This window comes from Rissa tridactyla, chromosome 7 (assembly GCF_028500815.1).
Source record: "Rissa tridactyla isolate bRisTri1 chromosome 7, bRisTri1.patW.cur.20221130, whole genome shotgun sequence".
NCBI classification, from domain to species: domain Eukaryota; kingdom Metazoa; phylum Chordata; class Aves; order Charadriiformes; family Laridae; genus Rissa; species Rissa tridactyla.
In genome coordinates this window covers 53,513,328-53,541,155 of record NC_071472.1, presented here as the reverse complement: position 1 = coordinate 53,541,155, position 27,828 = coordinate 53,513,328, and the positions used below count along the sequence as shown (strand labels likewise).

The 27,828-nt window shown below is 57.4% G+C and overlaps 2 protein-coding genes and 1 long non-coding RNA gene across 6 annotated transcripts; 2 read left to right on the top strand and 1 right to left on the bottom strand.

Annotated features, from left to right (window-relative positions):
- Positions 1–1,019: 1,019 nt before the first annotated feature.
- On the bottom strand, positions 1,020–3,305 carry LOC128912477 (uncharacterized). Its single transcript, XR_008467652.1, has 2 exons — positions 3,227–3,305; positions 1,020–1,409 (listed from the first exon to the last, which is right to left on the bottom strand). It is a non-coding gene; the product is annotated as an uncharacterized LOC128912477 (long non-coding RNA).
- Positions 3,306–4,797: 1,492 nt separating this feature from the next.
- Positions 4,798–18,353, top strand: WDR81 (WD repeat domain 81). 4 transcript variants are annotated; one of them, XM_054208450.1, is made up of 11 exons: positions 4,798–4,971; positions 6,244–9,810; positions 10,509–10,616; positions 10,722–10,912; positions 12,871–13,061; positions 13,329–13,494; positions 13,675–13,840; positions 14,156–14,854; positions 15,030–15,175; positions 15,437–15,616; positions 16,563–18,353. In XM_054208450.1, the coding sequence occupies exons 2-11, from the start codon at positions 6,252–6,254 to the stop codon at positions 16,887–16,889; spliced, it is 5,733 nt and encodes a 1,910-aa protein (XP_054064425.1). In that variant the 5' UTR covers positions 4,798–4,971; positions 6,244–6,251; the 3' UTR covers positions 16,890–18,353. The 4 variants fall into 4 exon arrangements, with proteins under 4 accessions (XP_054064425.1, XP_054064423.1, XP_054064422.1 ...); XM_054208448.1 differs by having other exon boundaries at positions 6,241–9,810; XM_054208447.1 differs by lacking the exon at positions 4,798–4,971 and adding an exon at positions 5,198–5,537.
- A 1,411-nt stretch (positions 18,354–19,764) lies between these two features.
- Positions 19,765–27,518, top strand: SERPINF2 (serpin family F member 2). Its single transcript, XM_054208451.1, has 8 exons — positions 19,765–20,727; positions 21,469–21,531; positions 22,583–23,000; positions 23,311–23,454; positions 23,659–23,862; positions 24,683–24,825; positions 25,402–25,606; positions 26,434–27,518. Exons 1-8 carry the CDS (start codon positions 20,668–20,670, stop codon positions 26,757–26,759), a joined length of 1,563 nt encoding a protein of 520 aa, XP_054064426.1. The 5' UTR covers positions 19,765–20,667; the 3' UTR covers positions 26,760–27,518.
- Positions 27,519–27,828: the final 310 nt, after the last annotated feature.

Here is a 27,828-nt window from a genome sequence, read left to right as displayed (position 1 = left end):
TTCTGCCCCTTAATGAACACCAGGCCCCTTCCTGCACATCACTAGGTGCCAAAATTTGGTAGCAGCTAAAATTTGGTCGCATGCCTTGGATGGCTGGAGCCTGGACAGGCGCAGATTTAGTTGAAACTGTGCAGACTTATTTCAGCACAGGGCCATTCCTCCCTGCCCGCCCTCGGAGCTGGAATGAGCTGTGATCTTTCTGGCAGGCCCCGAGCAGCAGCACCCAGACACTCCTTTGCTTCCCAAGGCCAAGGCAACCTGGGAGCCGGTGGTCCCAGCAGCCCCATGCCCCATGGGAAAGGCAGCTCCATGGGTGCAGAGGCTCCCAGGAGCCCTCGCTGGGTCCACACAGAGACATTTCACCCTGCCCCGAGCCATAGGGGAGCCATACAGCTCCCCTCTCGCCCAGTGCAAGGCCGGGGGGGTCTCCATCCCTGGAGAGCAGCTTCCAAGTCCCTTTGGGGCCATCTTCTGCTTCTGTCCAACAGCCAGGCAGAGCCTGGACCATGGAGGAGCCCGGCAAGGTTCACCTGGGCCCCTCTCAGCGCTGCTGGCTCCAAATACCTGGAATCCTGGTGCTGCCCCAGGGCTGGCCACAGGCGGGGCTGCCTGGCCTTGCAGGACAGTGATTTCTGGAACAGACGTCTGGATCCATGCGTGACTCGGCCCTGAGTCACCCGCTCCCAGCAGCCCAGCCCCACCGCACCCAACCAGCACCAGGGCAGCGTGGGTGCGGAGACAGCCCTCTCCTGCGGCTCCATCCCACCGCCCAGCGTGTTGCAGGACTAATCCTGCTCCTGAGCTCAGCAGCAGGTCAGTCCTGCAAGCTACACCCCGCCTCGGGTCACCTCTTTTGCTCAAACCAAGGGGACTTGAACAACCAACCCTCCACCCACGGACTGATGCAGCATCAGCCAGGGACCGAGCTCTGACTCTACACCCCCTCCCCAGCACCCACCATCCTCCCATCAGGCAGATCCGGGCACGCCACAGGCAACAAACTTCCTAAAACTCAACTGTTGAGCAAAACAGAAAGTTTAATGCCTCTTTCAGTCTTTCAGCTAAATGCCACCCTACCAGCAGGGCGGGCGACGACCCCGCTCGACAGCCCCGCTGGCAGGGCTGCCAGGCAATCCCCCAGCCATGGCTCTGTCTGGAGGCGGCGAGGAGATTTCTTCATCCCGGTCAGGCTCATCCTCAGCCCTCAAATCCACAGGCCGCTGCAGAATGGCTCCTCCCGGTCGCTCGGGGCACGGCTCCGGCTGAGATCCAAAGGTCCCGGTGACGAGAAGAGAGTGGCTACATTCAACAGTTCTTCAACTGGCAGCTTTAGCTACTAGAGAAGGACATAAAGCTTGCCACTGAAGAACTGGTGCTGGTTAGCCAGGAGCGGGGCGGCGGAGCAGCACCTGGGAAGGGAACACACACATCAGAGACAGGATGGAATCGTGCCGAGCCGTCACCCACAGCTGCCACCCCCGGCGGCAGAGCTGCTCCTCTCCCCCACCCCAGCACTAAGCCCTGATCCACTGCCTCGTCCTTCCCCCCGAGGGCTGAGATCCCACAGGATCACCCCTCTGTCGCAGGGGATCCAGAGGCAGCTCCGACCTCGCCTCTTCCCATCCCTCCTCTCTCCCAAAGCAGATGGTGCATCGGCTCTGGCACCTGCAGCCGGCCCTAAACCGCGAGTGACGGGGCAGGGAAATCAAGGCCGTTTCTGCCGGAAAAATAAGAGATAAACCAGCCTGCTCCGGCAGGGACCGGTGGCCGCAGCAGGGAGGCCACTGCAGGTAGGGGTTAAGGCATTCCCCACTCACCTCGGGCATCCACGCTGGCAGGGTCCCACCTGGCCGGGGGCCAGCTGCCGCCGGGGAAGACACTTTGTCAGGCGGCTGCTGCCAAGCCCGCGCCGGGGGAATTTTTGGGAGCGCAGCCTTTTTTTCCATGTTATTTTGTCAAAGGATGAGGACACCAACCCCGGGGGCCTGGTGTGGGACCCCACTGCTGCCCATTCCACCCGGGAAAAAACCCCCTTTTCCGCACTGCCCAGCGTTTTGGCTGTGGGGATTGACTTCTGGGAAAGCCCCGGGCGTCCAGCCCTGCTGGGGGGGACAGATGGCCCCGGGAGACCCCCCCCCAGCCGGCCACCACACCATCTGCCCCGCAGCATCCCTCCTGCCAGCGTCACCCCCAAGGCACTCGGGATCCCGGCTGGCCCCGAACCTTCGCGGGTGGCGGGGGAAGGCCGGGGTCCCGGTGGGTGTCGGGGCGGGAGGCTGCGGGGTGGCTCCCGGTTGCGGGGCCGGTGGCGGCGGGGCGCAGCGGCGGCGGGGCCTGGCGGGGATGCCGAGCATTCCTGGCGTGCCGGGTACATCTGGTCCGGATTCCAGCGAGCGGGTCCCGGCCCTGCTCCACCCCCGCTGGCCCGTGAATCAGCACCCCGGCTCCGCCGGCACCGGGGGCCCTTGCCAGTACCGGGGGCTGACGAGGGGGGGACCCTGCCGGTAACGGGAGATCCCCTCCACCCCTTCTCGGCACCGACAGACGTTACCGACACCGGGGAGGGCCCCAGTGGGAGCTCGACCCGCTAATAAAACCCGCAACCGGTGTCCCCCTCCCGGTTTAACCGGGTCATCCCTCCCTCCCCCCCGTCCCCCTCTGGGTAAAACCAATTCCCCCTCCCCCCGCTAACGGAGACAGCTCCCCGCCGCCGCTCCACGGTAAAGCCGGTCCCTCCGGTCCCCCGCGGGGTACCCCGCCGGCCTCCCGCCCGCTCTGCTGCCCGGGATGCTCCAGTCCGTGATCACGGCGGGGAGCGGCCCCGGGTCAAAGTCTGCCCCGCCCGGTCCCGGAGTGAAGGTCACCCCCGGGGTGGCCACCGCCCGTCGCGGGGTGGCCCCGGCCGCGGCCCCGCCCGCCCCACCGGCACCCCCCGGAGCGGGGACCGCGCCCCGGTCCCGCTCCCAACCCCCGCCCCCCCCCACACCCCGCCCCGCCGCCACCGGGGGCGAGGCCACCGGGCCCAGGCGGCGCCCGCGGCGCCCCGGAGGGGTCGCGCTGACCCGAGCCCCTCCTTCCACCGCCACCACCCTACCCGGGGGAAAGGTGACCTTTCCCCGGTGGGACTACCGGGCGCGGCGGGGCTGCCGGGCCCCTCGACCCCCGGCGAACCGGCGGCCACCGGCTGCCCTTAACGCCCGCCCCAGCGCGGCCGCACCGGACCCACCTGCGCGGCGCGGCCCGACGCCATCGCCCCGCCGAGGCCCGGCCCGGCCCGGCCCGGTGCCGCCGCCGCCGCCTCCCCCCGCCGCCGCGCGCGCCGGCTCCCGTCTCGGATCAGCTGGCGGAGTCATGACGCAGCCACCCACCGGCCCCACCCCCGACCAATCGCCTGCCGGCACGGGCGGCACACGCCCCGCCCCCGCCGCTCCCGCCCCCCCGGCGCGATTGCCGCTCCCTCCCGCCAATAGCCGCCCAGCACGGCCCGCCGCCCAACCAATGGGAAAGCAAAGCGGGCGCTCTCGCCCCGCCCACCCCGCCGACGGCGCTGGGCTCTCCCCAGGGCCAACCGGCGGTTGCCTAGGAAACGGCGGGGGGCCCCGCCCCGCCGCGGGGCATGCCGGGAAGTGTAGTGCAGCGCGGCGCTCCCGGCATGCCCCGCGTGCTGTGAGTTGGCATTTTCCAGCGGGTGAAGAAGGAGGCGGTGGGGGGGGGAGCTCTTAAAGGGCCTGGCTCCTCCTCGGTGGGGCCTCCCCCGTCCGCCCCTTCCCACCTTTCGGGCGGCGCCTTTTCTCCCCGGCTGGGGGGGCGGGGGGGGTTGTGGAGGGACACACACACACACAGAGTCCCCCCCCACCCGATTCCCAGAAGTTGCTCGAAGTCGGCGGCCCAATCAGAAGTGAGAGCTCCGGCCGCCGCCGACCAATCGGCGGGCGACGGGGGGGGCGGGGCCGCGGGAACTCGGCTGACCCCGATGACTTGGCAGCGCCCGCGCGATGACTGGACAACTTCTTTAAAGGGGCCGCGCACCCCACCGGGGAGAACCGGAGGGGCCCGGGGTGGGAGCGGGAGCGCCGCGGCTGCTCGCGGCAGCCGCGGCGCTCCCTCTCCCACCCCGGACCCCGTGGGCAGCTGCGGGGCGAGCTCGGAGCATGGTGGACCCGCGGGTCGTCGGCGGCGTTGCCTCTTTAAGGCCGTTTCCTGCCCTTCGCCCCAGTAACAGCTGATTGCAGCGAGCCGGGGGCGGGGGGGGCCAATGGGCTGCCTCCACGTCCCGCCCACGTGACTCCCACGCGCGGCGCTGCCCGGCGGGAGCTCCCCCTTCCCTTCTTTGCGTTCTTAAAGGGGCCGCTTGGGGCCGGGGCGGAGAGGGAAGGTCCGGCCGCAGGAGGGTGACCGGGCAGAGCCGCGCACGGCGGTAGAGCCCCGGCGGCGGCTGCGCGACTCGTCCCGGTTCACGGTGACCGGGCAGAGCCCCGTGGAGGGGAGAACCCCGGGGCGGAGTGAGGGAGCGGCCTGGCCCCGCTTCCCCCGGCCCGGCACTCACCTGGCCGCCGGTGGGGTCCACCTGCCGCCTCCCGCCGCGGCGGCGACCCCCTTTTAAGGCCGGCTGCCTCGTCAACTCGGCTCGCCCGATTCCAGCTGACAGCGCCGAGCGCCTTTGACGTCACCGTGACCTCAGCCGGCGCCGCCGCGTCATGCCCCGCCGCCTGCCCATGTATAGGCACCGCGCCCCGGCCTTGCGCAACCCACACTCCCCCCCCCCCCCTCCCCGCCCCCGCGGCCGCTGGAGGGAGCCCGGTCCCCGCCCCGGGGCCACCGGGGCTCGGAGGGGTGTGTGTGTCCCCTCGTCCCCCCCCGCCTCCCTCCCGCCGGGCACATGGCGGCGCGGCGGCCGCATGTGACCGCTGTCACCTGACCAACATGGCCGGGGCCGCCGCCCGCCGCGGCTGAGCCCGCCGCCGCCGCCAGGTAACGCCGGGCCGCGGGGACACCGGGGCGGGGAGGGGGGACAACCCCCCCCCCCCTCCCTCCAACCCGGGGTGGGGGGGCGAGGACCCCCGGGACGAGTCCTCGGGCTTGTGGGGCTCAGCCCGGCTCTGCCCCCCCCCCGCCCCCGCCCCGATAGCGGGGGCCCGCTGGGGCTGGGGCTGGGGCTGGGGTCCGGTGCCCGGGGCTGCCTCACCTGCTTGGTACCGGGGACGTGCTCCTTGCTGATGGGCATCCTCCCGCGTCACCCCCCGGGGCTGCGGCAGTGCCGTCGTGTCCCCCCCTTCCTGGCCCTGGGATTGCAGAGGTCCCATCGTGTCCCCTCCCCCGGTACCGGGGACGCAGAGGGCCCGTCATGCCCCCTTACCCATCGTGGGGGCTGTGTGTCCCCCCACCGCCTGCAGAGGTGCCATCACGTCCCCCTCCCTGGCCGTGGAGGTGCCATTGTGTCCCCCCGCTGTCCCTGGGCCTGCAGAGGTGCCATCGTGTCTCCTCCCGCAGCACCGGGGCTGGGGAGGTCCCATCACGTACCCTCACCAGCTGCAGAGGTACCGCTGTGTCCCCCCCGCCAGCCCTAGGGCTGCAGATTTCCCATCACGTCCCCTTCCTTGGCTATGGAGGTGCCATTGTGTCCCCTGCACTGTCCCTGAGCGTGCAGAGGTCCCATCAAGTCCCCTTCCCCAACCCTGTGGCTGTGCAGGTCCCATCATGCCTCCCCTACTTGTCCCATCATGTCCCCTTCCCTGGCCCTGGGGCTGCGGAGTTCCCATCGTGTCCCCCCCACCAGCCCTGGGGCTGTGGAGGTCCCATTGTGTCCCGCCACCAGTCCCATTATGTCCTCCCTCCCCGTCTCTGGTGCTGCAGAGGTCCCACTGTGTCCCCCCTGGGCCTGCAGAGGTCCCATCGTGTCCCCTTCCCCAACCCTGTGGCTGTGTGGGTCCCATCGTATCCCCCTCCCTGGCCCTGGGGCTGTGGATGTCCCACCGTGTCCCCCTCCTTGGCTGTGGGGGTCCCATCTTGTCCCCACGAGCCAGAGCTGGTCCCTTTTAAACCCCCACCCCTCCCTGATATAGTGTCTTTTGAGCCAGCTCCTAAAACCAGCTTTTTTTTCCCCTGGGTAGTAATGGGGAAGTGAGAGTTGCTGCACGGCGCCTGCTCGGCGGGGGAGGACTGGGGCTCCCGAGGGGAGGGCTGGGACGTGGCCATGTTCCTCCGCTCGCTCACAGCCTCTCTGGGCCCTCTTTCTCCCAGCAGGAGCCAATATGGACGGCTTCCTCCAGAGCGTGGAGAAGGACCTGAACATTGACCGCCGGCAGCTGGCCGCCGCTGCTGAGGGGACCCACGTTACCGCCTTCGTCCCGGTGAAATGGCTGGCGAGCCTCAAAGAGCGCCGGGTGCTGCCCGGCCTGTGCCCGCGGCTGGAGGGGCTGAGCGACGTGGAGGTGAGGACGTTCCTGCAGCATTCCGTGCAGAAGCTGCCGGCGGGCTGGACGCGGGTGGAGATCCACGGGCTGCGGAAGGAGCGGCTGGCGTACCCCCTGCGGCTGCAGCCCCCCGCCTCCGACCAGCGTAACGGCAGCGTGGAGACCCTGCACGGCTTCATGCAGAGTGTCGCCTCCCAGAATTACCGAAACCTGTGGGGTCGGGCTCACTGCCTCTACGTGCGGCCGTACCGCCATGCCGATATGCCGCCCACTGTGCCGGCCCTGGATGCGCTGCGGGCTGCCCTGCAGAAGGCTTACGGTTGCCCCGTCCTTCAGGTGGGCAAGAGCGCGCCCGGTGCCTCCCCTGCCAAGGAGAGCGTGGCGGCCACCAAGGGGGTGCCCTCCTGCCCCAACGTGCTGCAGGCCGAAGCTCTGCTGGAGTCGGCCACCATGCTGTACGTCGTCTACCCCTACGTGCAGTACTGTTTGCATGACATCGTGACTTTCAGCCCGGCCAAGCTCACCAATAGCCATGCCAAAATCCTCTTCCTCCTCTTCCATGTGCTCCAGGCCATGAAGGCTTGTCACCAGGCGGGTCTGGCTTGCGGCGCCTTTTCCCTTCGGGATGTGGCTGTGGACGAGAAGCTGTGCAGCCGGCTCCGTGTGAACTTCAGAGAGTACGAGGGACTGAAGGAAGAGGAAGTGAATCTGGAGGCTGGTCTGGAACAAACGAGCGAGCAAAACAGCGCTGGTGTGCGAGGGCAGGAGGCGAGGTGCACCGCCTGCCAGAAGGACCTCCGAGACCTGGTGTTACAGTGGGTACATGGGCAGGTCAGCAACTTTGACTACCTTATGCGTCTAAACAGTTTGGCTGGGAGGAGAATGGGAGACCCCAATTATCACCCAGTTCTTCCATGGGTGGTGGACTTCACTACCAAAAACGGCAAGTTCAGGGACCTAAGGAAATCCAAGTTCCGACTCAACAAGGGAGACAAGCAGCTGGACTTCACCTATGAGATGACCAAGCAGGCATTTGTTGCTGGTGGGTCAAGCGGGGAGCAGCTCCACGTCCCCCATCACATCTCCGATGTCCTTTCGGATATCACCTACTATGTGTACACAGCTCGGAGGACACCCAAGGCAGTGCTGTGCTGCCACGTGAGGTCCCAGTGGGAGCCCAACGAGTACCCAGCCAGCATGGAGCGCATGCAGAGCTGGACCCCAGATGAGTGCATCCCAGAGTTTTATACGGACCCCTCCATCTTCCGATCCATCCATCCAGACATGCCTGACCTGGACGTGCCATCTTGGTGTAGCTCCTACGAGGAGTTCATCAAAGTCCACCGCATGCTGCTTGAGAGCCGGGAAGTTTCTCAGGACCTCCACCACTGGATTGATCTCACTTTTGGGTACAAGCTGCTGGGGAAGGATGCTGTCAAGGAGAAGAACGTCTGCCTCCATCTAGTAGACAACCACACGCATCTGACGACGTACGGGGTTGTGCAACTTTTTGACCAGCCGCATCCCAGGCGCATGGTGGGACCTGCCTACACGCCTGCTGAAGCTCCAGCCATTGCCCGGCCCCTTCTCCAGAACATCAGGGAGACTGTGTTTTTGGAGGACATCCAAGGCCAGGTGACAGATGCGGTTAATGGGCTGGTCCTGGAGGCTACTCCTAGTGAAACCACCTGGTCTGGGGAGAAACCCGTCGCTGGTGAGGATGAATTAGAGCAAGGCATGGAAGCCCTGGATTCAATTTCTGCGACTAGTAGAGCTGCTGATCAGCCCTGTGCCACTGTGCCTTCAGCACAGCCCTCCACCCTCCCTGCTTATGCCACTGAAGGCAAAACCTCAGGTGTCCGACCTCACCGTCGGAGCAAGACAGGTGCTGTGGATCAGGTTGACATGAAGATCACGCTTCCTGAAGGCTTCAATCCGCTCCAGGCCCTGGAAGAACTGGAGAAATTGGACAATTTCTTGGTTAAAGGCTTAAGCAGTGAGATGCAGCTAATGGAGCAGCCGTGGGAAGAGCCACCCCTGGGTCTCTTGGACCTCTTCCAGAGGGACATGCAAGCTTTGGGCATTCTGGTAGCTGAGATTATATTTGCACCAAGGATTCGTCCTTCGAAGCCTGACGCATCCCTGTTGGAGCGGTTCCTGATGGTGCGTAATCTGTGTCGCTACCACCCCAAGGAGATCCCGGCCCCACTCCAGCACGTGCTGCACGTCCTGCTGCAGCTGAGTGTGCCGGTGGAGAAGCTCCTGAAGACCAAGCTGGGCAAGGGCATGGTGCAGTTGTTTGAATACAAACCCGTCTCCCAGGGCCTCCCCCCACCCTGTCCCACACAGCTCCTCAGTCCCTACAGCTCTATTGTCCCCTTCCCCACGTACTTCCCAGCCCTCCACAAATTCATTTTTACCTATCAGGCAAAGAAGATAGAGGATGAAGGTCAGGGCCGGGAACTTGTTTTCCAGCTGTGGCAGCAGCTGGAGGGGATCCTTTCTGAAATCACTCCTGAAGGCTTGGAGATTCTGCTGCCCTTCATCTTGTCTCTGATGTCCGAGGAGAATACTGCTGTCTACGCAGCGTGGTATCTCTTTGAACCTATAGCTAAATCCCTAGGTCCGAAGAATGCCAATAAATACTTGCTCAAGCCGTTGATTGGAGCATATGAGACCCCCTGCTACCGCCACGGCAGGTTCTACCTCTACACAGACTGCTTTGTCGCCCAGCTGATAGTGCGCCTGGGGCTGCAATCCTTCCTCCTGAACCTGCTGCCGCACATCCTGCAGATTCTCGTTGGCATCGAGAATTCACGGGAGGAGAGCAAATCCCTCCTCGGCACAGCTGAAGATGATGAAAGTGGAGGGGAAAGCCCGGTGTCGTGCGTGTTTGGGGAGGAGATCAAAATGGATGTAGAGCATGGCTCCGCTGCACTCGATCTCCTCGACTACACCTCTGGTGTCAGCTTCCATGACCAAGCCTACCTGCCCGAGGGCGAGGACTTCCAGAGCGGCCTCTATGTCGGGGAGACTCTTCAGCCTCAGGAGCAGGAATCGCTCAGCCTTGGGCGGCTGAGTGACAAGAGCAGCGCCAGCGAGGTGTCCCTGGGAGAGGACAGACCTGCGGACGGGGATTCCCAGAAGGACAAGAGCAGCCTGAAGTCGATGGACAGCAGCCAGGACTTGAAACAGAGCGAGGACTCGGAGGAGGAGGAAGAGGAGCATGATGAAGAGGAGCACGATGATGCCACGGTTGATGCGGAGCTGACGGTGGCCGTGGATGCTGGTGCCTCCGTGGATGTCACCCTGGCTGATGACAGCAGCGAGCCAGAGGATGGAGAGGGAGAGGAGCTGCCGGATCACTCGGATGACAAAGAGCAGACAATTCTGTTGGGTAAGACCCTGCTAGCGTTGAGCCTTTCTGCTGACCGTGGCAAACCCAGTAAATCATAGAATCACAGAACCGTCGAGGTTGGAAGGGACCTTTCAGATCATCGAGTCCAACCATCAACCTAACTCTGACAAACCCCATCACTACCCCATGTCCCTCAGCACCACGTCTGCCCGTCTGTTAAATCCCTCCAGGGATGGCGATTCCACCGCTCCCCCGGGCAGCCTGTTCCAATGCTTGACAACCCTTTTGGTGTAGAAATTTTTCCTAATATCCATCCTGAAGCTCCTCTGGCGCAACTTGAGGCCGTTTGGTCTCATCCTATCGCCTGTTAACTGGGAGAAGAGAGCAACCCCCACCTCTCTACACCCTCCTTTCAGGCAGAGAGCAAGAAGGTCTCCCCTCAGCCTCCTTTTCTCCAGGTTGAACACCCCCAGCTCCTTCAGCCGCTCCTCATAAGACTTGTTCTCTAAAAAAAAAGCAGTGAGTGGGAGAAGGGGAGAGCCTGGGAAGAAGTGGGTCCAGATTTGGGGGTGTCTGTGGTCCCAGCTTGGGAACAGTGACGAAACCAGTGTAAAAGGCCAGGTCTCCACTGAAGCCTGTGGATCTGAGACCCAGGGAGCTGCCTGCGGGGAGCAGCCGGGTGATAGCTAATCTGCGCTGTGCCGGGCTTTGTCCTTGCGACTGTTTTTGTTTTGCAGACACAGCCTGTAAGATGGTGAGGTGGCTCTCAGCCAAGCTGGGCCCTACCGTCACGTCCCGCTTCATCGCCAGGACCCTGCTCCGTCTGCTCACCTCCTGCTACATCGGTAATGTCTGCTCCTGGGACCCCAGGGTCCCAAACCGGTCTGCTGGGGTGCCTGGTGGCCCGGGTGTAGCCTGCTGCTTCGGCTCATGATGTTGTCTCTGGGCAGGCCCCACCAGGCAGCAGTTTGTACCAACCAACGACGAGAACAGTCCCCTGAGTACAGGAAATATCTACCAAAAACGGCCGGTGCTGGGAGATCAGGTGTCCAAGCCAGTGCTGGCCTGTCTCGTCCATGTGGCGTACCTGTACGGAGAGCCCGTCCTCACCTACCAGTACCTGCCCTACATCAGCTACCTGGTTAGTATTGCCTTTTCTCCTCTTCTCGCACGCGTTGGGGCGAGAGCTGTGTGCAGGCACAAAAGGAGGTGGCACAGAAAATAGTCCAGGCTTGCCAGCAGCCTCCTGCGTAAAAATTTGTGCTCGGTTGAGCTCCATCTGGGCCAGTGTGGGCTGAGCAGCTCTTGCTGTGTTGGCCGGGCAGGGCTGTGCTGATGCAGCCAGAAGAGACACTTTCACCCCCAGCCAGAAGCTCTGGATCTCTCCCAGAGAGGCGCACGGCTGCGTACGTGGGCTTTGCTCTTTAGCAAGCCTCGGCCACCGCGGATCTGCGTTGGGCTGCTGCATCCCCTCCTTCCCCCTTTCAGTTGCGGGCTTTCCCTCTCCAGACCCTTTGCTGGCACGCGCGGAAGCCAGAGAAAAAGGTTTTCTTTTGCTTTGCTGGGCGAGCGTGCCGAAAACGGAGCTGGCACAAGGGTGGGATTGTGATAACGGGCAGGCGGAGCAGCTTGGGCTGCTGCGGGATTGCTGGAGCGAGTGTTTTTTAGAGGTCTGTATGGGTAGATAGGGCATGAGCTGGGGAGAGACTAAAGGAGGTTTTTCAACTGTATAAAAATACTGGCAAGACTTACAAACTCTTCAGCTCGAAATTCGTAGCTGAATAGCAAGAAGAAAATGCGTGTAATGCAGCTGGTTGAAAAACAAACCAATTTTTCATAAAAAAAAAAGTCTTTGAATGTTTTAAACAGGCTTGGTTTTCGTATTGCTCCCTTTTTAGTGGTTATAAACACTTTGGTTATGGATTCTTGTTTAAATGGAAAACTTCAATAGCTTTTTGATAGTATAAACGTAGAGGAAAAGAGGCCACAGCTGTTCATTTGAAGAAAACAAAAGGGCATTGTCAATTTTTCCAGTGTTGAAGGGGAGATTTTTCAGGGGAAAAAATCCCATTTTTCAGCAAAATCATTCTCCACCCAGTTGCAATCATAGCTCCAGCTGTTCTGCTTTGCTTTACTTAACTTATTGCTTGGGGGCACCGGGGGGGAATTAATACCCCCGTGAACAGCATTTGGCAACCTGATATTAAAGCGACGAAACTTGCGGGTCACAAATAGGATAAAGCCAATCCTTCTTGCAGGATTTGGCAGAGTGGATATTTTGTGAGAGGAAGAGCCTCTGTGATGAGCTGGAAGATGGCAGGTGGACAAGAAATATAGCGGAAACTGGGAATTGTTTGTGGTTTTTGCTATTGGCTCTCTTGTCTTGGGTGTTTGATTTGTCTAGGAGTTAGGAAATAGGACGGTCTAGAAGGAAATCTTTCAGGGTTGCTGTGGATGTTGTTAACTCTTTGGCATTGCTGTAACCAGCATCGGTACCTTGTCAGCAAAAAAGGATGTGCTCTTCTGCTCGTGAAGTTATGAGCAGCTCGACTTCCAGAAGTCAGCAGCAGGTTTGCCCATAATTTGTGATTGGATCTTTCATGCAAGGGCTGTTCCTCTGCAGTCTGTGCGTCCGGGCTCAACATGGCATGGGATGAAGACACTGATTCTCTCTTTAAGTCGCCTGTACGTCATAGGTTTCCCCTCTTCCTGTGCTGGCAAAGGATGCTCTGCAGTGTCCAGGCTGGTGATGATCTGGACCAGTCCGGAGTTGTCTCTCTCCCCTCTGAGTTTCCCAGCTGTGGGAGCATCCTGCAGGGAGATGCCCTCCAGAGGACACGTGTGAGCTTGAGGATGCCCTGCCCCATTCTCTCCAGGCTCATCTCTTGTGCTGACAACCGTCCATCAGTTTTCAGGCTCATCCCTTGAGTGTGAGACATGAGTTGCCGTTGAGACTCGGTGCTCAGGTTCCTCTCCCAGGGGCTGTGACCAGCGCTACAGTGCCGGGTTTTGAGGCTGAGCTCAGGGGATCCTGGGCTCACCCTTGATGTGTCCTGCTGGGAAGATGGTGGCCCTGGCACTGGAGGACTCCTTTTGCAGGTTGCGCCCAGCGGCGGGTCCGGTGGTGGCCGGCTGAACAGTCGGAAGGAGGCAGGGCTCCTGGCCGCTGTGACGCTGACTCAGAAGATCGTGGTGTGTCTCTCGGACACCACGCTCATGGACATTCTCCCCAAGATCAGCCAGGAGGTGCTGCTCCCGGTGCTGGGCTTCCTCACTTCGCCGGCCGTCGGGTAAGTGCTGTAGTCTGCCGTGTCTTCAGCCAGGATCGGCACAACTCAAAATGGGGGATTTGGAAATGGTTCTGTGGGAACCTTAATGCTTCTGGGGTTGTGGGGCTGCTCCTGCCGTGATGTGCGCCTCCTTGCGCTGGTACACAGCATGCACGTAGAGCTTGTGCTGATCAAGGCCTTCTGAGAGCACTGACAAGGCAGGAAGCATGAAGCAGAGGGGAAAAAGGGATATGTGGAGGGCAAGCTGGTAATGGATGTCCTCTTCAGTTTCCCCAGTGGTGCCCAGGCCCGTATTGTCCTGTGCGTTAAGACAATCAGCCTAATTGCCTTGATCTGCCTGCGGATTGGGCAGGAGATGGTGCAGCAGCATTTGAGTGACACAGTGAGAAACTTCTTTGGGGCGTTCTCACTGGTGCAGGAGCTGCAGGACCAGGTCAGTGATGTGGGAGAGGTCCTCCTGCCATCCCCCAGTACCCTGCTGCGGGAATGTGGTGGGCATACCTGCATACACCAGTAGTGGTGTCATCAGTGCCCAGCCCAGGCTGTATTTGTGTAATTAAGTATGTGGTGAGCGCATCTGATGTTGTGTATCTTCCTGTTTTCTCTCGTCCAGGGGTTGACGGCGGAGTCGGTGAGCAGCTGTGAGGTGCCAGTGATGGAGGTGCCCCTCTCAGATGGGAAGATGCTGGCCCTGGATCCGGCCGTGCTGATGGAATTACAGAAGGTGTTTAACCCTGAGATGGCCTACATCACCTACATCCCCTTCTCTTGCTTGCTAGGTACGGCTTGGCCACCATCTCCTGGGATCTGTGAGAGAGCTCCGTGCTCTGTGCACGCATGCTGGACCTGAGCTCGGGAGAAGTCAGAGGGCTTAGGGCTGCTGGGGGAAACTCACAGCTTCTGCACTGTGGCTTGGTCCGCTTGCTGGGCTGGGAGCCCACCGGGCTTCAGGCTGCTTTGGCTGGGAGCAGCGTGTGGCTGGCTTGTGGGGGACATTGTCTTCACAGCCCTGTGCTGACCCTTCTTCTGGTGATGGTGGGGGATGATGATGATTGGGAAATCCCTTCCTTTGAAGCCACCTTTTCTCCCTTCAGGTGATGTTATCCGGATGGTGGTGCCCAACCACTCGCTGGTGGAGAAGCTGGCCAGCCTCTACCTGGAGAACGTGAACCCCAAGAGCTTGCAGGTGGTTAGCCTGGAGCAAACACCGAGTGCGGCGGGCTCAGACCAAGATATGCGAGGGACTGAGCCCTTCTCTAGCCACCACGAGGACAGTCACTCCGGTACTTTTGGGAGCGTGCTGGTAGGGAACCGCATCCAGGTCCCTGTGGACACACAGCGTGAGGGTCTTGGCTTGCTTCGCCTCAGTGCTGGCACCGATGGCTTCATTCCCAGCTCATCCAGCGAGGAGAATGCCCTGAAGCACGACCTTCCTCGCAGCACTCACATGCTGTGTGGGAACTGGCTGGCCTACTGGCAGTATGAGATTGGGGTGAGCCAACACGACCCCCGCTTCCACTTCCACCAGATCAAGCTGCAGAGTTTCTCAGGGCATTCAGGGGCCATCAAGTGCGTGGCACCGCTCAGCAGCGAGGACTTCTTTCTTAGTGGCAGCAAGGACAAAACTGTCCGCCTTTGGCCCTTGTACAACTACGGGGATGGCACCAGCGAGGTGCCACCGCGCTTCACGTACGCCGAGCACAAGAAGTCAGTTTTCTACGTGAGCCAGCTGGAGGCATCGCAGCACGTGGTGAGCTGTGATGGGACCGTACACATCTGGGACCAGTTCACAGGTAAGAAGGGAAAGGCTGAGGGCTGGCTGGAGTGAACTGGTCCAGTCCTTAAAGACAAGAGGGGCCATACTGAGTTTTGGTGGCTCCCGCTAAAAAACAGTGCAGAACGGGAGATTTGCTGTGTATACCTTCTCCGTACATCTACTGCTGTAACTTCTCCGTTGTGTTTTCACAGGTAAGCTTCTCCGGACGTTTGATGAATTAGACAGCAAAGTCCCCATCACAGCTGTGACCACCATGCCGCCTCCCCATCACAGCATCTCCGTGGCCAGCGCAGATTCCGTGCTGCGTTTCATCGACCACAGGAAGCCAGGATTACAGGTAGGGAGTCTGGCGCTCTGCGAGCCACCCTCCTCCATCCCTGTGCTTAATCATAGAATCACAGAATGGTTCGGGTTGGAAGAGACCTTAAAGATCATCTGGTTCCGACCCCCCTGCCCTGGGCAGGGACACCTGAACACAGCTGATCCAAAGCCAGCTGTGATGACTCCACAGAAGCCAGCTGGACCCCAAGGTCTCTTGTCTCCTAAGTGCCAGATCCCCTGATCTTCGTCCCCAATAGCTGGACTCTCTCTCTTGCAGCACGAGTTTCGCCTGGCCAGTGGGGTGAGCGCTGGGCTCATCCGCTGCTTGGCTGTCAGTCCGAACGGGCGCAGCGTTATGGCTGGCTTCTCCTCTGGTTTCATTGTGCTGCTGGACACCAGGACAGGACTCATCATGCGAGGGTGGCCTGCCCACGAGGGAGACATCCTACAGATCAAGGTGCGAAGTCCGGCTGGGGTCAGGGTGGGGGGTTGCTTTGTGGGCCTCATCGACCCACTGAGGTTGCCTGAAGCATCCTTCTGGCACGCACTGCTTGGCAGGGCTTGTCTGCACAATCCGGGTGTTCCTCCATCCCTTGCTGTGTCCCCAAGAGGCTCGTCAAGCTCTCCTGCCCCATGGTTAGACCTGCGGGTGGCTGGTCTTGGCCCAACCTGTGCTGAAGGGAGATCAGCCCTCCCAGGCGTCGGTCCCTGCCGAGCAGGTCTGCAGCAGGGGCAGGGAGGAGACGCATCTCCCAGGAAGAAGCGAACGTGTTGCTTTCTCCACAGGGCTCTCGGCTCCCCTGGGAGAGCGTCGCTCTAATGAGTAACTCTTGTCCATATTTACCCGCCCTTAGGCAGCAGCGCCAGGGCTCCAGTGTCCTCGACCCAAATGCAGGTTAAACAAAGTTCAGCGGTCTGAGTTGTTTACCCTCTCACTAGCTCTGCTAATAAGCAGCTCCAGGCTTCTCCTACCCTCAGCACTGTTTTCTACCGCGAGAGAGCCTCCCGATTCCTTTGCCTGAGAAGGAAAATAATTTGGCAGCTGGTTTGATGGGGAGGGAGACCGCATGATAATCTCGTTACCCACTGCAGTAGTAACAGATGATAAATGAGTCGTGCTGAGTATCAGGATGTTGTTGAGAAGAGACACAGCACACCTCTTGGAGGATAGCACTAGGGGAGGTTGCCAGCTACCAGAGAGTCCTGTAGCTTCCAGCGTCTGCCCGGATGCCTTGTTAATACTGCTCAGTACCATCAGTTGCTTGGAAATGGCTGGGACTGTCCCAAGGGATGGTACTGGGACCGCTGGATTATTGGCAGCTACCTGCTAATCTCATTTGCAGGATGAGGGTGGGAGTTTTTATTGCAGCAGTGGTGGTTCACTGGCTTCTCCTCTCCTGCAGGCTGCAGAAGGCAACGTGCTGATCAGCTCCTCTTCGGATCATTCCCTGACTGTCTGGAAGGAACTGGAGCAGAAACCTTTGCACCACTACAAATCTGCATCTGAACCCATCCACGCGTTTGACCTCTACGGCAATGAAGTGGTCACTGGCACTGTGGCCAACAAGATTGGCGTCTACTCCATGCTGGAGTCCTCAGCCCTGCCCACCAGCACGACCAAGCTGAGCTCGGAGAATTTTCGGGGTACGCTGACCAGCCTGGCGGTCCTGCCCACAAAATGCCACCTCCTGCTGGGCTCGGACAACGGCGTCATACGCCTCCTGGCGTAGTGACATCCGTCCAAGAGCTTGTGGCTGTCCCACAGCGCTGGCAGTAGAGCGGAAAGCCGGCAGCGTTGCTTACGGAAAAGGCAGAGTTAGATGTTTCTGAACAGAGGATGCAGGGGGGAGGTGTACTTGTTAGTGAGCACTCGGTAAAGCATCTCTCACCTCTTTCTGTATCTTTAAAAAGAAAAAAGCCATAACTGAGAAACCTCCACTGCTGCTGGGAGAAATACTGGGCGTTGTAGGTCACTGTCACCCCTGCAGAGAGGCCTGGAGCTCTCCGTACCATGTGTGCCTGATCCCCAGGGGACTGTGAGCTGCCCTCCAGAGTAATAGGGACCACAGGTATCCCCCCCCTTTCAGTTAAAGGGGTTAAAGCTGCCCCTCGACAAGAAAACACCAGTAATAGCTACTGCCATCTGCACTTACCCGTCCCTTCCACTCCTGAACCACTGAATGGTCTTGCTAGGATAGCATGAGCTGGGCCTGGGAACTGCCGCCTTCGGAGCTGCGTGGTGCCAGGCATCTCCTCCTCCCGTGGTCTGTGTTCAAGACCCAGAGGGTGTACTCTTAAAAACTTTAGGTGCTGCCGGCTGAGTCTGAACCTGTATGAGAGGAGGAGAGGTTAACTAGAGCAATTCTGCTGCCTTACTGGCTCCAGGGCAAAGACTGGGATGGAAGTCGGCTGAGGCACAAACCCCATCGGCTCCGCTGGTTCATTTGGGAATGGGCTGCTGCAGAGGGACAGTTTGGGATGGGAATGTGACCCTCCGGGGAGGCCAGAACTAGATGCTTCCATGAGGGTTTTGGCTTCTGGAGCAGTAGGGTAGGGATGGACTGTTGTTGGTTCCTGCCCCAGCAGCACTGCATCCCGTGTTTATTTAAGGGGTGAGGAATGAATGCCCTGTGTGCCACGCGCTGGCAGCGTTCCTGAAGAAATCCTCCTTCTAATCCTCTCCACCCTCCTTTGTGCTGGTCAGCCTCCTGGGAAAGACAGGACAGCAAAAAGGTGCTCAGTTTTGTCCCCTCCTGCCAGGGGACGTGATCCAGCATGGTCTCCTGACCTTCCCTTCGGGACAGCACCGTCTGTTCCCACCCCAAAGGCGAGGAGAGCGCTCTTTGACCCAGCAGTAGGAGCAGTTGCCTCACTTCTGTTGCAGCCCTTTTCCCATCCATCCTTCAGCCTAGTCAGAGCCAGTGTCAGGGGGAGCGGGAAGCTCTTGTCTTGGGCGGAGGAGGAGCCTGCTGTGGGTTGTCCTGGAAGGGGAAAGGGCTTTCATCCAGCTGCCGGTTCATCTGAGCCACCTGCAGCCGGGAAGGCTGCCCTCCGCTTCTGGGGAGGGTGGGGAGGTGAAGTTGGCCCTTGCTACCCTTCCCTACCCAAGGGGAGCTCTCAGTCCCGTGTTGCCTATTAACCATTTGCAATAGATGTAAATATTTACTTCTAATAAACTCTTTGGAAGAGATGCAGAGGGGTGTGTGGGGCAGGTCTGTGCTGGAGGGGCCCAGGCGCGGTACGGGGCTGGCGGCAGCACTCCTGCTCTGGCAGCCAACGCTCTGCGTTCGGGCACCTCTCGTGTTCCTGGGTGAGCTGGAGGAGGGATGCTGTGAAAATGCCTTGGATGTAAGGTAGGACTCTGCTGCATGGGGATTTGGATCTGCTTTCCAAGGGGAAGTGGCTCCCCATCTTGCAGTGGCACATCCCAGAGCAGTTTGTGGTTGCAGAGCTCAGACCTGTCTCCTTTCTGCTCCTTCCCAGTGTCTGGGGTAAATTTGGGAGCCAAGAGCTGCTGCAAGGAACGGATGGCTGCGAGTGTTGTGATTCCCTGTCACTCCTGTCACACTGAGGACACGGGCAGAGCCAGGAAGGATCACCATCACTTCCGCATAAGGCACAAAACCGCGCAGGACAGGACTGCTGGAGTTCTGCCTGTCCTCGACACTCTTCCTCGGTGCCGCAGCAATGTGTGCGTGCCGTGGAGCCCGGCGCCGGGGCCAACTCCCCCGGCAGGGCTCCGGTACGTGCTGTGCCCCGGGGGAGGTACCAGCTGCTCTTGGCTCAGCCCAGCCTGTGCATCGCTGCCTCCCGCTCTGGGGTACGTGGCCGCGGGCCCTTGGGCACCAGCCATCTGTGTAAAACCGGTGCCTCGCGGCTCGCTGCAGCAGAAGCAGCTGGCACACAGGGAGTAAATATCTGGGGTTTTCCGCAAAGAGAATTCCAAAAACAGAGTGAGCCCTGTGGCAATAAATACCAAGCCCGACGTTTTCACTAAAGGTTATGAATAAAAGAGCGTGTTCCCAGCACAGGGAGTATGTGGAAAGCAGAGCCACTGCTAGGGACAACTGACTTCCACGCTGATGGGAGTTTTCGAGTTGGTAAACTCGGTGTTAACGTTGTCCTGAGGGTACAGCAGCCCAAAGCGTCTCCTCATCTCCAAACGCACCACAAATTCACTCTTATCCCCCAAACCAATGTTTAACCGGACGCTGTGGGTCAATATTTGCCTGCCAAATTCTCAAACAGGGGGTGGTGCCGAAGGTCACTGCTGGTGGGTAGGAGGCGGGGGGGGGGGGGGCTGGACAAGAGACTGGGTTTGCCCCACGCAGAGCTATCGGCTGGGCTAACGCAGGTGCCAGCTCCAACGTGGACACGGACAACTTCAGGTAAGGGGCAAATAAATGAGGATTTGACGGTAAACGGGGGCTCTTCCAATAAGGAATGTTGTCTGTCCGGGAAAGGGGGGTGAATTTGGCAGAGGGTTAAAGGATAGTAGGCACCACCGGGGAGGAAAGGGGTATTCGGGGTTATCTGTGGCTGCAGGATTTGGGGTGAGGGAGGAGGGGGAATGAAACGGCCTCAAGTTTTGCTTCTTCCACTTGGCGAGCGGGGTCGCAGCCCAGCGGTTCTGGGTGAGAGCAGGGACTGCTCGGAGACTGGAAAGCAGCCCCAGGAACTAAGCGCACGGCAGCCGTGCCGAGGGCTGGGCTTTGTCATGGAGGCTTTATGTTAAGAGGAAGATAACGTTATTTCTGTTCAAAAGGGGAAAGTGGCTGGGTGCAGCGGTGGCCAGGGAATGGGTGGGGTTTTATCCGTGGCCCTGGAAGCCCTGCTCCCACCGTCCCATACAGGAACCAGAGTGCGGGGGTGGGAGAGGCTGGGTTTGCCAGCAAAGGGGGAAGGTGAGTGCTGGGAAGGGGAGGACTCTCTATTCCAGGACGTATTGCTGATAAATTGCTCTGGTATTGCATTTTCTACCTGCAAAGTCCCTCCCGGGCAGCACTCACTGAGTGCCTGCAGCCCCTCTGAGCCAGGTTAGTACCTCTTCTCCCCAGGGCCGGGGGCACAGCTGAGGATGCTGTGCCCATACTTCGGTGGTTTGCACAGGAGAGGAGCAGAGGCTCTTGTCTTCTTCCAGAGGCACAGCGTGTGCAGGACTGATTAGGGAAATACCATTTGCAACCCAGAGAAATGAGGGCAGATGGGGTCGGAAACGCAGGATCCAAGCAGGGGAGCGTCGTGTAGGAGCCTGGCTGCGGTTACAGCCCTGCTCCGGCACGGGTCCCTGTTCCTCTCTGATTTCGCTGCCTTGGCGTTGGACCCAGGAGTCCTGTGTTGTTTCTTTGCAGCATTGTTCATCTCCCTATTGCTTTCTGCAAGCTCCTGCGCCAACCTGTTTGGCCAGGTTGATAATTTTCTCCCTGTAGACCTCAATAGGCTCAGCTTGCTGCTGCCAGGCAGCTGGAAATAACTTCTCTCTCGGCTGGTCCTTCTGTTCCAGAAATAATGGTGTTCCTCTGGGGTCTGTGGCTGCTCTGCCTACCTGCTCTGCACGGTCACCTGGGGGTAAGTCGCTTCACTCCAGCGACGGTGGGGGCTCTGCGGGGTGAGCAAACCCCCTCCCCAGACAGCAAAGGCAAGGGGAGCGAGGAGGGTCTCCTGCACCAGACCACGGGGCAAACACCGCCCGGTGCTTCTGCGTGAGAAGCCCTGGAAGGCAAAGCGGTGGAGGACGTGGCTTCTCTGCTATGGGGTTAGGTGCAGCAAGGTTTCTAACCTTTTCCCCAGATATTATAGCTAAGCTATGGATATTCTCATTATTCAAGTGGATTTCTGTAGCAATTCTTTGGAAACTTGGCTTCAACTCTATTTAGTGACCGTGACCTTCAGGGGTTAACGGGAGGTTGTTTAATAACAGCTTTTCTTTTTTTTTTTTTTTTTTTTTCTTCTCCCCATTTTAAATCTGGATCCCCTTCAGATCGGAGATTGCAAAACCGCAGTGCCGGCTCTCTAGAGGATACATTATTTTCTACCCTTCTGACCTGGCCCCTTTCTAAACAAATCCAGCCTTTGCAGTCTCTCACGGCTCCGGCTCGCTTTCACCTCCCCACGGAGGACCCCACCGCCCCTGGGGCTGCATCCTAAAGCCCTCCCTGTGCCCCAGCCACGCCGGGATGGCCACAGCCAGGCTGTATGGGAAGGCGTTAGGAGTGGGGGCAGAGAAGTCTGACTCTGGAAATTCAGAGGAAATTACCTGGGACCTGACTTTGTTTCTTTGTTGGTTTTTTTTTTCCCCCCTCCCTACAGTTTGTTTCGGCACATGCCATTGAGCAAAAGCGCCTCTTCTTAGACAAAGATGGGGAGCTGAAGGTAAGCAACGCCTGGTTCCACCCACGGGGACTGAAGTTATGCTGTGGTATTTGCAACGGTTTTCCAGTTTGCCCTGAGACAGGATGAGTCCAGGCAGCGCAATGAGAAAGTCCATCTTTGTGCAGGCTTCTCTCCCTGCCTCACCCCCCGCTGCCGCCGACGCTGTGCTCCTTTGCCTTGGAAGCTCCAGCCTAAATAACCGGGCAGCGTACGGAGTAAACATCAGCCGCTGGCGTGCACAGGGACTGGCAGGTGGATTGTTTAGTTTCTGATTGATAAGGGAAGGTGAGGAAAACAAATAGCTATGAGGATGACAGGCAGAAAGACCTGTAGCTGGTGCTACCCATCGAGCCTGGCTCTGACAGCGCGGCACTCCTGCAGCGGAGGAATGTCATCCGTCTGCGGGTGGGAACAGAGAGATCTGAGGAAAAAAGCATGTGTTTAAGTCCATGCAAATGTGAGGACAGTAGCGGCAGTGCTACAGGCTAAAGCCTAGAAAACTGAAAAATGAGGGAATTTGGAGAGAAGAGGGATGGAATGGAACAGACAAGTCAAGAAGAGACAGATGCCTGGAGGAGGATTTGAGGCAAAATGGATCGGGGCTGTGACAGCAGCAGGGGGTGCTGACCGATGCGCCAGGCAGATCGGCGGCGCTAAAATATGCGAGAGGAGGAGGTGAAATCAAGGTTGAGGATGATGGGTCTATAAACGGTGAAGGCACAGGAGACGCGCTGAGCCAGGTGGTGGTTCTTGCCCTCAAAGCAGGACTGTTGGGCTGGTCTGCCTGGGGCAGGGCCTGAGAGCAAGTGGAGGAAGAACCACTGCAAGCCGCTCACTCGGTCCATTTTCCCAGGATACAAGACTTTCTGTTTTCCAAACTCCTCGAGGTGGTTTTAACCTCAAGGTTGAGAGGCAAACTGAAGCGAATACACCACCAGAGTAGAGAAGCTGGAGAGTTTTCTCACCCCGCTTAGGTGTGCAGTAAAACCCAGGAGGGAAGGTAGCGCCGTGCTCCTGCTTTCCCAGCGCTATCCTTCTCGTTTCTTCCCAGGACTTGAAAAGTGCTGGAATTGTACAGGTTGCTCTGCCAGGAGACATCGCAACCCTGCCGAACACAGAGCTGGTAGACTTTACCTATGACAGCTTCCAGGAGATTGATGGACCCATGTCACGTTTCACCACCACCCCGCCAGACATGAGGGATGACTGGAGCCCAGAAGATGAAGCCATAGCTGGGGCTGAGGGCTGTCGTGAACAGCAACCCTCTGGGGAAATTCCCTCTTCTGAAGAGGAAGGAGAGGCTGGCCATGAAAACTGCGAGATGAGGTGGAAGAAGAGCCACCGGCTAGCAGATGGCTTGATGAGATTCAGCATCGATCTCCTGAGAGAGGTCCAGCTGGAGTCCAACAGAAGCAATGTGATCCTGTCACCCCTCAGCATCGCCCTCGCCTTGTCTCACCTGGCACTGGGTAATTTCTTACTTACAAAAGCACTAGTTCCTGCCCTTCCCTGTGCCCCCTCCCGCAGGCACTAGGAACCGATGTGCACAATGCAAGGATTAAATACAGCACCTTCCACTTACTCGTACTTCTGCAGCTTTAATTAAGACACAATTACAATTGAAGCTGCCCTCCGTGGCCCTGCCGAGGCTCCTACTCTCGGGTTTCTCCAGCCTCTTTGGTGAGGCACCGTGTGTTTCTAACACGAGGCTGCTGGAGAAACCTCCCTGTTTTCCACTACGTGGGCATGGCCGAACAGGAATTTGCTTTTACTTTTTAGGAGCAGCAAATCAGACAGAGAAGCATTTGCTGGAGGCGATGCATCTGGGGTCGGTGCCCTGTCTCCACCACATGTTGGGTGCCCTTCGCAGAAGGCTCACAGCATCCACCCTCAGCCTCGCGTCGCGTCTGTACCTGCAGAAAGGTGAGAGCTGGCATGGGCGGGGGGGGGGAGCTGTGCTGGTGCGGGATAAAACTCTCAGTGACAGAGAGTGACGGAAGCACGCTGCCATACTGGGAGACGTTCCCTAAGCACTCCTCCTGGGGAGTGTCATGCCACTGGTTGAGCCACTCGGCAAATTTTCTTTAATGTCTGATGAGTTCATATAGAATTCTTCCCCTCTGCCAGGATTTGAGGTGAAAGAGAAGTTCCTGGAGGATTCAGAGAAATTCTACGGAGCAAAGCCCATGACCCTTTCTGGGATGAGTGCGGATGACCTCGCAGCCATAAACAAGTGGGTAAAGGAAGCAACTAATGGGCAAATACCCACCTTCCTACAGCAGCTCCCTGAAAACACAGTGATGCTCTTGCTCAATGCAATCCATTTCCAAGGTGAGCTCCACAGGCCTTACTTTTCAAGCCTAATCATCCAGAGGAACAGTTTGAAATCTCCTAGTTTTCCGCCAGCACTGTAGCTGAATGGCACCTCCCATCTCCTTTCCTTGCTTCCTCCTAGTCAATCTGCTTGTTCTTTTCGTGTCCATCTGCCATTCCTCTTGCTTAGATTTCTTTACAGTCATGATTCCCAACTGCTTCACATGGGGCTAAAAATGTTACTTGACAGCAGAGCCAGAATGCACCAGGTGGAACCTGCAGTATTTTTGCCTCGTGGTTCAGGATCCCAGACGGCGGCACATCACCGTTACCTTAACCAGGTCACGGGCAACTCGCTGCACCCTGACCACAGAGCTCGGAGGCAGCTTCTGTGGATCTCTGACTGCAGCACAGTGGTCAGGCACACCTTCCTCTTTGAATTCCCCGAGGGATGGGCATGGAAACACAGACCAAACATTTATTCCTGGGGTAAATCTGCACCGGAGATGTTTCACCCTATGCAGCACAAAGGGTCTTCATTTTTCAAAGCACAAACGTCCATACTTTATCTTCACAGCCTTCAGCAATCTCCCACGCTGAGGCATGAGTATTAATCCTCCTTCTTTTTGTTATTCCGTCGCCCCTCTCTGGGAGATAAGAGCTTCCTGCTGCTAGAGCTCTTCCAGCCTTGGTACTGACTTCTCGTTGCTGTATTTCTACTTGCCTGGTCGCTATCTGCCTTGTTGTAGAACTCATGAGAGGAGGAGTGTCAGCTAGGCAGTTCCCATTTTCCTACCCAAATTTAACTTTGTTGAATTCTAAACTTTTATTTTGATAGGGTTTTGGAGGAATAAGTTTGATGTTAGCTTCACCGGGACAGATGTATTCCACCTTGACAATGAGTTTGTGGTGCCAGTTGAGATGATGAAGGCCCAGAAGTACTCCCTGAGCTGGTTTACACTGGAGTCCCAGGACATTCAGGTAGGGCTCTATTAGGAGCACTACAAGTTTTTGATTGGAATTTCCTCTTGCTCTTGTATTTCACTGACTGCAACTATTCTCTCCAAAAAACCAAATGTCTTTTAACAAGGCATAACACACAAAAATTTAATAAGCATCCTTTGTCCTTGCTTCTAGCAAGAATGTTGAACCTTCCCTGTCAATCTCTAGGAAAAACCACAAAGAGATATTCCCACTAAGTGGGAATTAATGGAGATTTAAAGCCCCGAGTTAAAGATAAATGAGGAAATATGGAAAGGAATTCCCGCAGGCAACATACTGTTGGAGCCCTTCAGGAGACAGCTACTGCCAGAGCGGGTACAACGTTTGTGCACGTGGGCTTCCACCCCACCATGTGTTCAATCGTTACCGGTCAGTGGCTAAATACTACAATCTGATGCTGTTATTCCAACAAGCTTTCTCCCCTGAAGAAATCAGATACCTCCTTCCCACCAGGCTGTTTTTGTCCGATAGCTAGACCGGCTCCGTAGAAAAAGACTAAATTAAAAGCATCGTTTTCCTTTCTCTTCCATAAATTCTGGTTGGTTTTATTTCCAGGTGGCCAAGTTTCCCTTTAAAAGTAACATGAGTTTTGTGGCCATTGTACCAAACCAGTATACTTGGAATACCTCTCACGTGCTGGAGAACTTCCCTTATAAACAACTATGCAAGCTTTTCCCCCAAGAGGTACCCACCACAGTGAAGGTCCCCAGAGTAAAACTGGACTACCAGCTGGAACTCAACAAGGTTCTCAGTCAAATGGGTAAGGCTTCTAACAGGATTTGCGCTGAATAAGTGAAGCTGATCAATCTATACGGCATCTGTTCGCTAACACTAAAAACTGCCATCCTTGTTTCTAAAGCTGTGCCTCACAGCTTGCTCCAGATAACATCCAAACTCTTTCAACTCTTATTCCTCTCCTCCTCCTTATTCTTTGCTTGCCTAGCACCAAATGTTTTGCTCCAACAAGATGATACTATAGAGAAGGCAGCATTCACAGTTCCTCACAATCTTTACAAGTTCTTCCTATTCCCCTATCTGTTGCCAAGACAAATTTCCTCCCATGCACCAACCTTTATCTCTTACTTTGTCATTTAACATAGTGTCCAGCACGCAGAAATTGCCAACAGAGAGAATGCAGACCACAAAACCTGGAACTGAGAGCTTACTGAAACAAAACACCACACACTGCGTTTCCAGATGAGAATAAATTAAGAGTTCACTCTGTTTTGCAGAATTGCTTAAAAAAAATAAAAATCTCTGTAAAAGTGTTTCCAGCCTAGCAAGAAAGAGCCTTCAGACTTGCCGCTGCTTTTTAAGGAAGGCTTTAAGTCCTTACACTACTGTTTTAAACAAGGTGGACAAAGCACGTGAAAACTGTTGTGATTTTGGCACCCTCAGCTCTTCAAACAGAAAGGGACTGGGGAACCTGGCTGTACTGTAGCTTTTGTTTCTGTTGCCTCCAGTCCTCTGTGGTGGACAACACATGTAGCAACAGATCAGGGAATTGCTTTCTTCGGATAGCTTTGAGAAAAATCAGTGCTGGTGGCACCAACTGGGAAAGGTTAACTTAGTCTCATTTCTCTGCAGGCCTCCAGGAGCTGTTCACAAGCCCGGATCTCCAGAAGATCACAGATGACCCTCTCATTGTATCTAGTATACAGCATCAGTCTACCCTGGAGCTGAAAGAAGATGGGGTGGAAGCATCTGGTGCTACCGGCGTCGCGATTTCACGCTCATTCTCTGCCTTCAGCCTTGACCGGCCCTTTGTCTTCATCATGTTTGAAGATGAAACAGGCATCCCGCTCTTTATAGGCAGCGTGCAGAACCCTAACCCCAACGCTGCTCCCCAGATAAAAGCACCACGGGACTCACATGAAGCGACAAATGTCAATGAGTACCCCATGCCCAAATAAGAGAGGAGCAGAGCCTCGGCATTCTGGGACTGTTTCCTGACCCTTTGGACCAGCTAAGAGAGGCTGCCTGTCTTTGGAGACCTCCCCTCTGAGGCCACCCCTTGCTGTTTTCCTTTACAGCTCCCTAGAGACCAGTCCTGGGATAGCCCATTCCAGCCTTGACGAGCTTCTCCAGGCTGGGGTTCCCCCCTGTTGAACCTGAAAAGCTTTTTCTGCCTGGATTTCCCTTCCAGGGCTCTCAGTCCTGGAAGGGAGACTTCCGTGTCCCCAGACTCTTATCAGAGTCTTTATTAAGCTCTCATTAGAGTCCCCTGTAGTCTGGAATCATCATCAGCATCTGGCAGCTTGGACAACAGCCAGAGATATTAATATGGCTCTTCCTTCCGCAGTTCCTGTGAACATGTCTCCCTCAAAGTGTTCCTCTGAAAACCCTCTGTAGCCACCTAGAACACGACCTCTTAGACCAACTGGACTAGTAACCAGTTGTCTTCTCTACGTCACAGCCATTTCCAGGCACAGGCTCTTTTCAAAGATTCTCTTTTCCCACTTGTCAACTATTGGGATCTGATGTGGGAGGGTCTGCAGTGGGAAACCCCGTTGGATCCTTATCTCCAGCCCTTTTCCTGGGAAACTCTAAGTTCTTGGGTAATGCTAGATTTTTTGGAGACGTATTTTATAAAGTGTTTTTTAGTAATTTTTATGTTGGCAGAATAATAAAGAGTAAAGCAGAGTATATTTGCTTAAGGTGTTGCATTGAAAGACCCAACAGGGAAAGGGAAAAGGCACACAACTCGAATAATTGCAAAGATGGGGAGGAAAAAAGTCTGGGTGTGACAGATGGCAAGAGAGGAGAGGCTCTTGCAAAGGATCTGCTTTTTGCTACACCTTATCAGGGAGGACAACAGGGGCTATGAGGTGAAATGGCAAATCTCTAAAGACTGTCCAAGGACCGAGTCCAATAAGCTTTGGGCATCTCAGCTGCAGAGCGTGCAGGGGACATTCACTGGGTCAGAGCTGGCTTTGTGAAATTTGCAGAATTCCTTGAATTCGGGCACGATCTCAGTGGCGC

Bases quoted from the DNA above. Each gene is read 5' to 3' on its own strand.
- SERPINF2 (XM_054208451.1), top strand. From the start codon at position 20,668: ATGGTGTTCCTCTGGGGTCTGTGGCTGCTCTGCCTACCTGCTCTGCAC. The intron at 21,532-22,582 runs GTAAGCAACGCC...GTTTCTTCCCAG, and splicing joins ACAAAGATGGGGAGCTGAAG to GACTTGAAAAGTGCTGGAAT. The intron at 23,001-23,310 runs GTAATTTCTTAC...TTTACTTTTTAG, and splicing joins CTTGTCTCACCTGGCACTGG to GAGCAGCAAATCAGACAGAG.
- WDR81 (XM_054208446.1), top strand. From the start codon at position 5,345: ATGCCCCCTTACCCATCGTGGGGGCTGTGTGTCCCCCCACCGCCTGCA. The intron at 10,617-10,721 runs GTAATGTCTGCT...GTCTCTGGGCAG, and splicing joins GCTCACCTCCTGCTACATCG to GCCCCACCAGGCAGCAGTTT. The intron at 13,495-13,674 runs GTCAGTGATGTG...TCTCTCGTCCAG, and splicing joins TGCAGGAGCTGCAGGACCAG to GGGTTGACGGCGGAGTCGGT.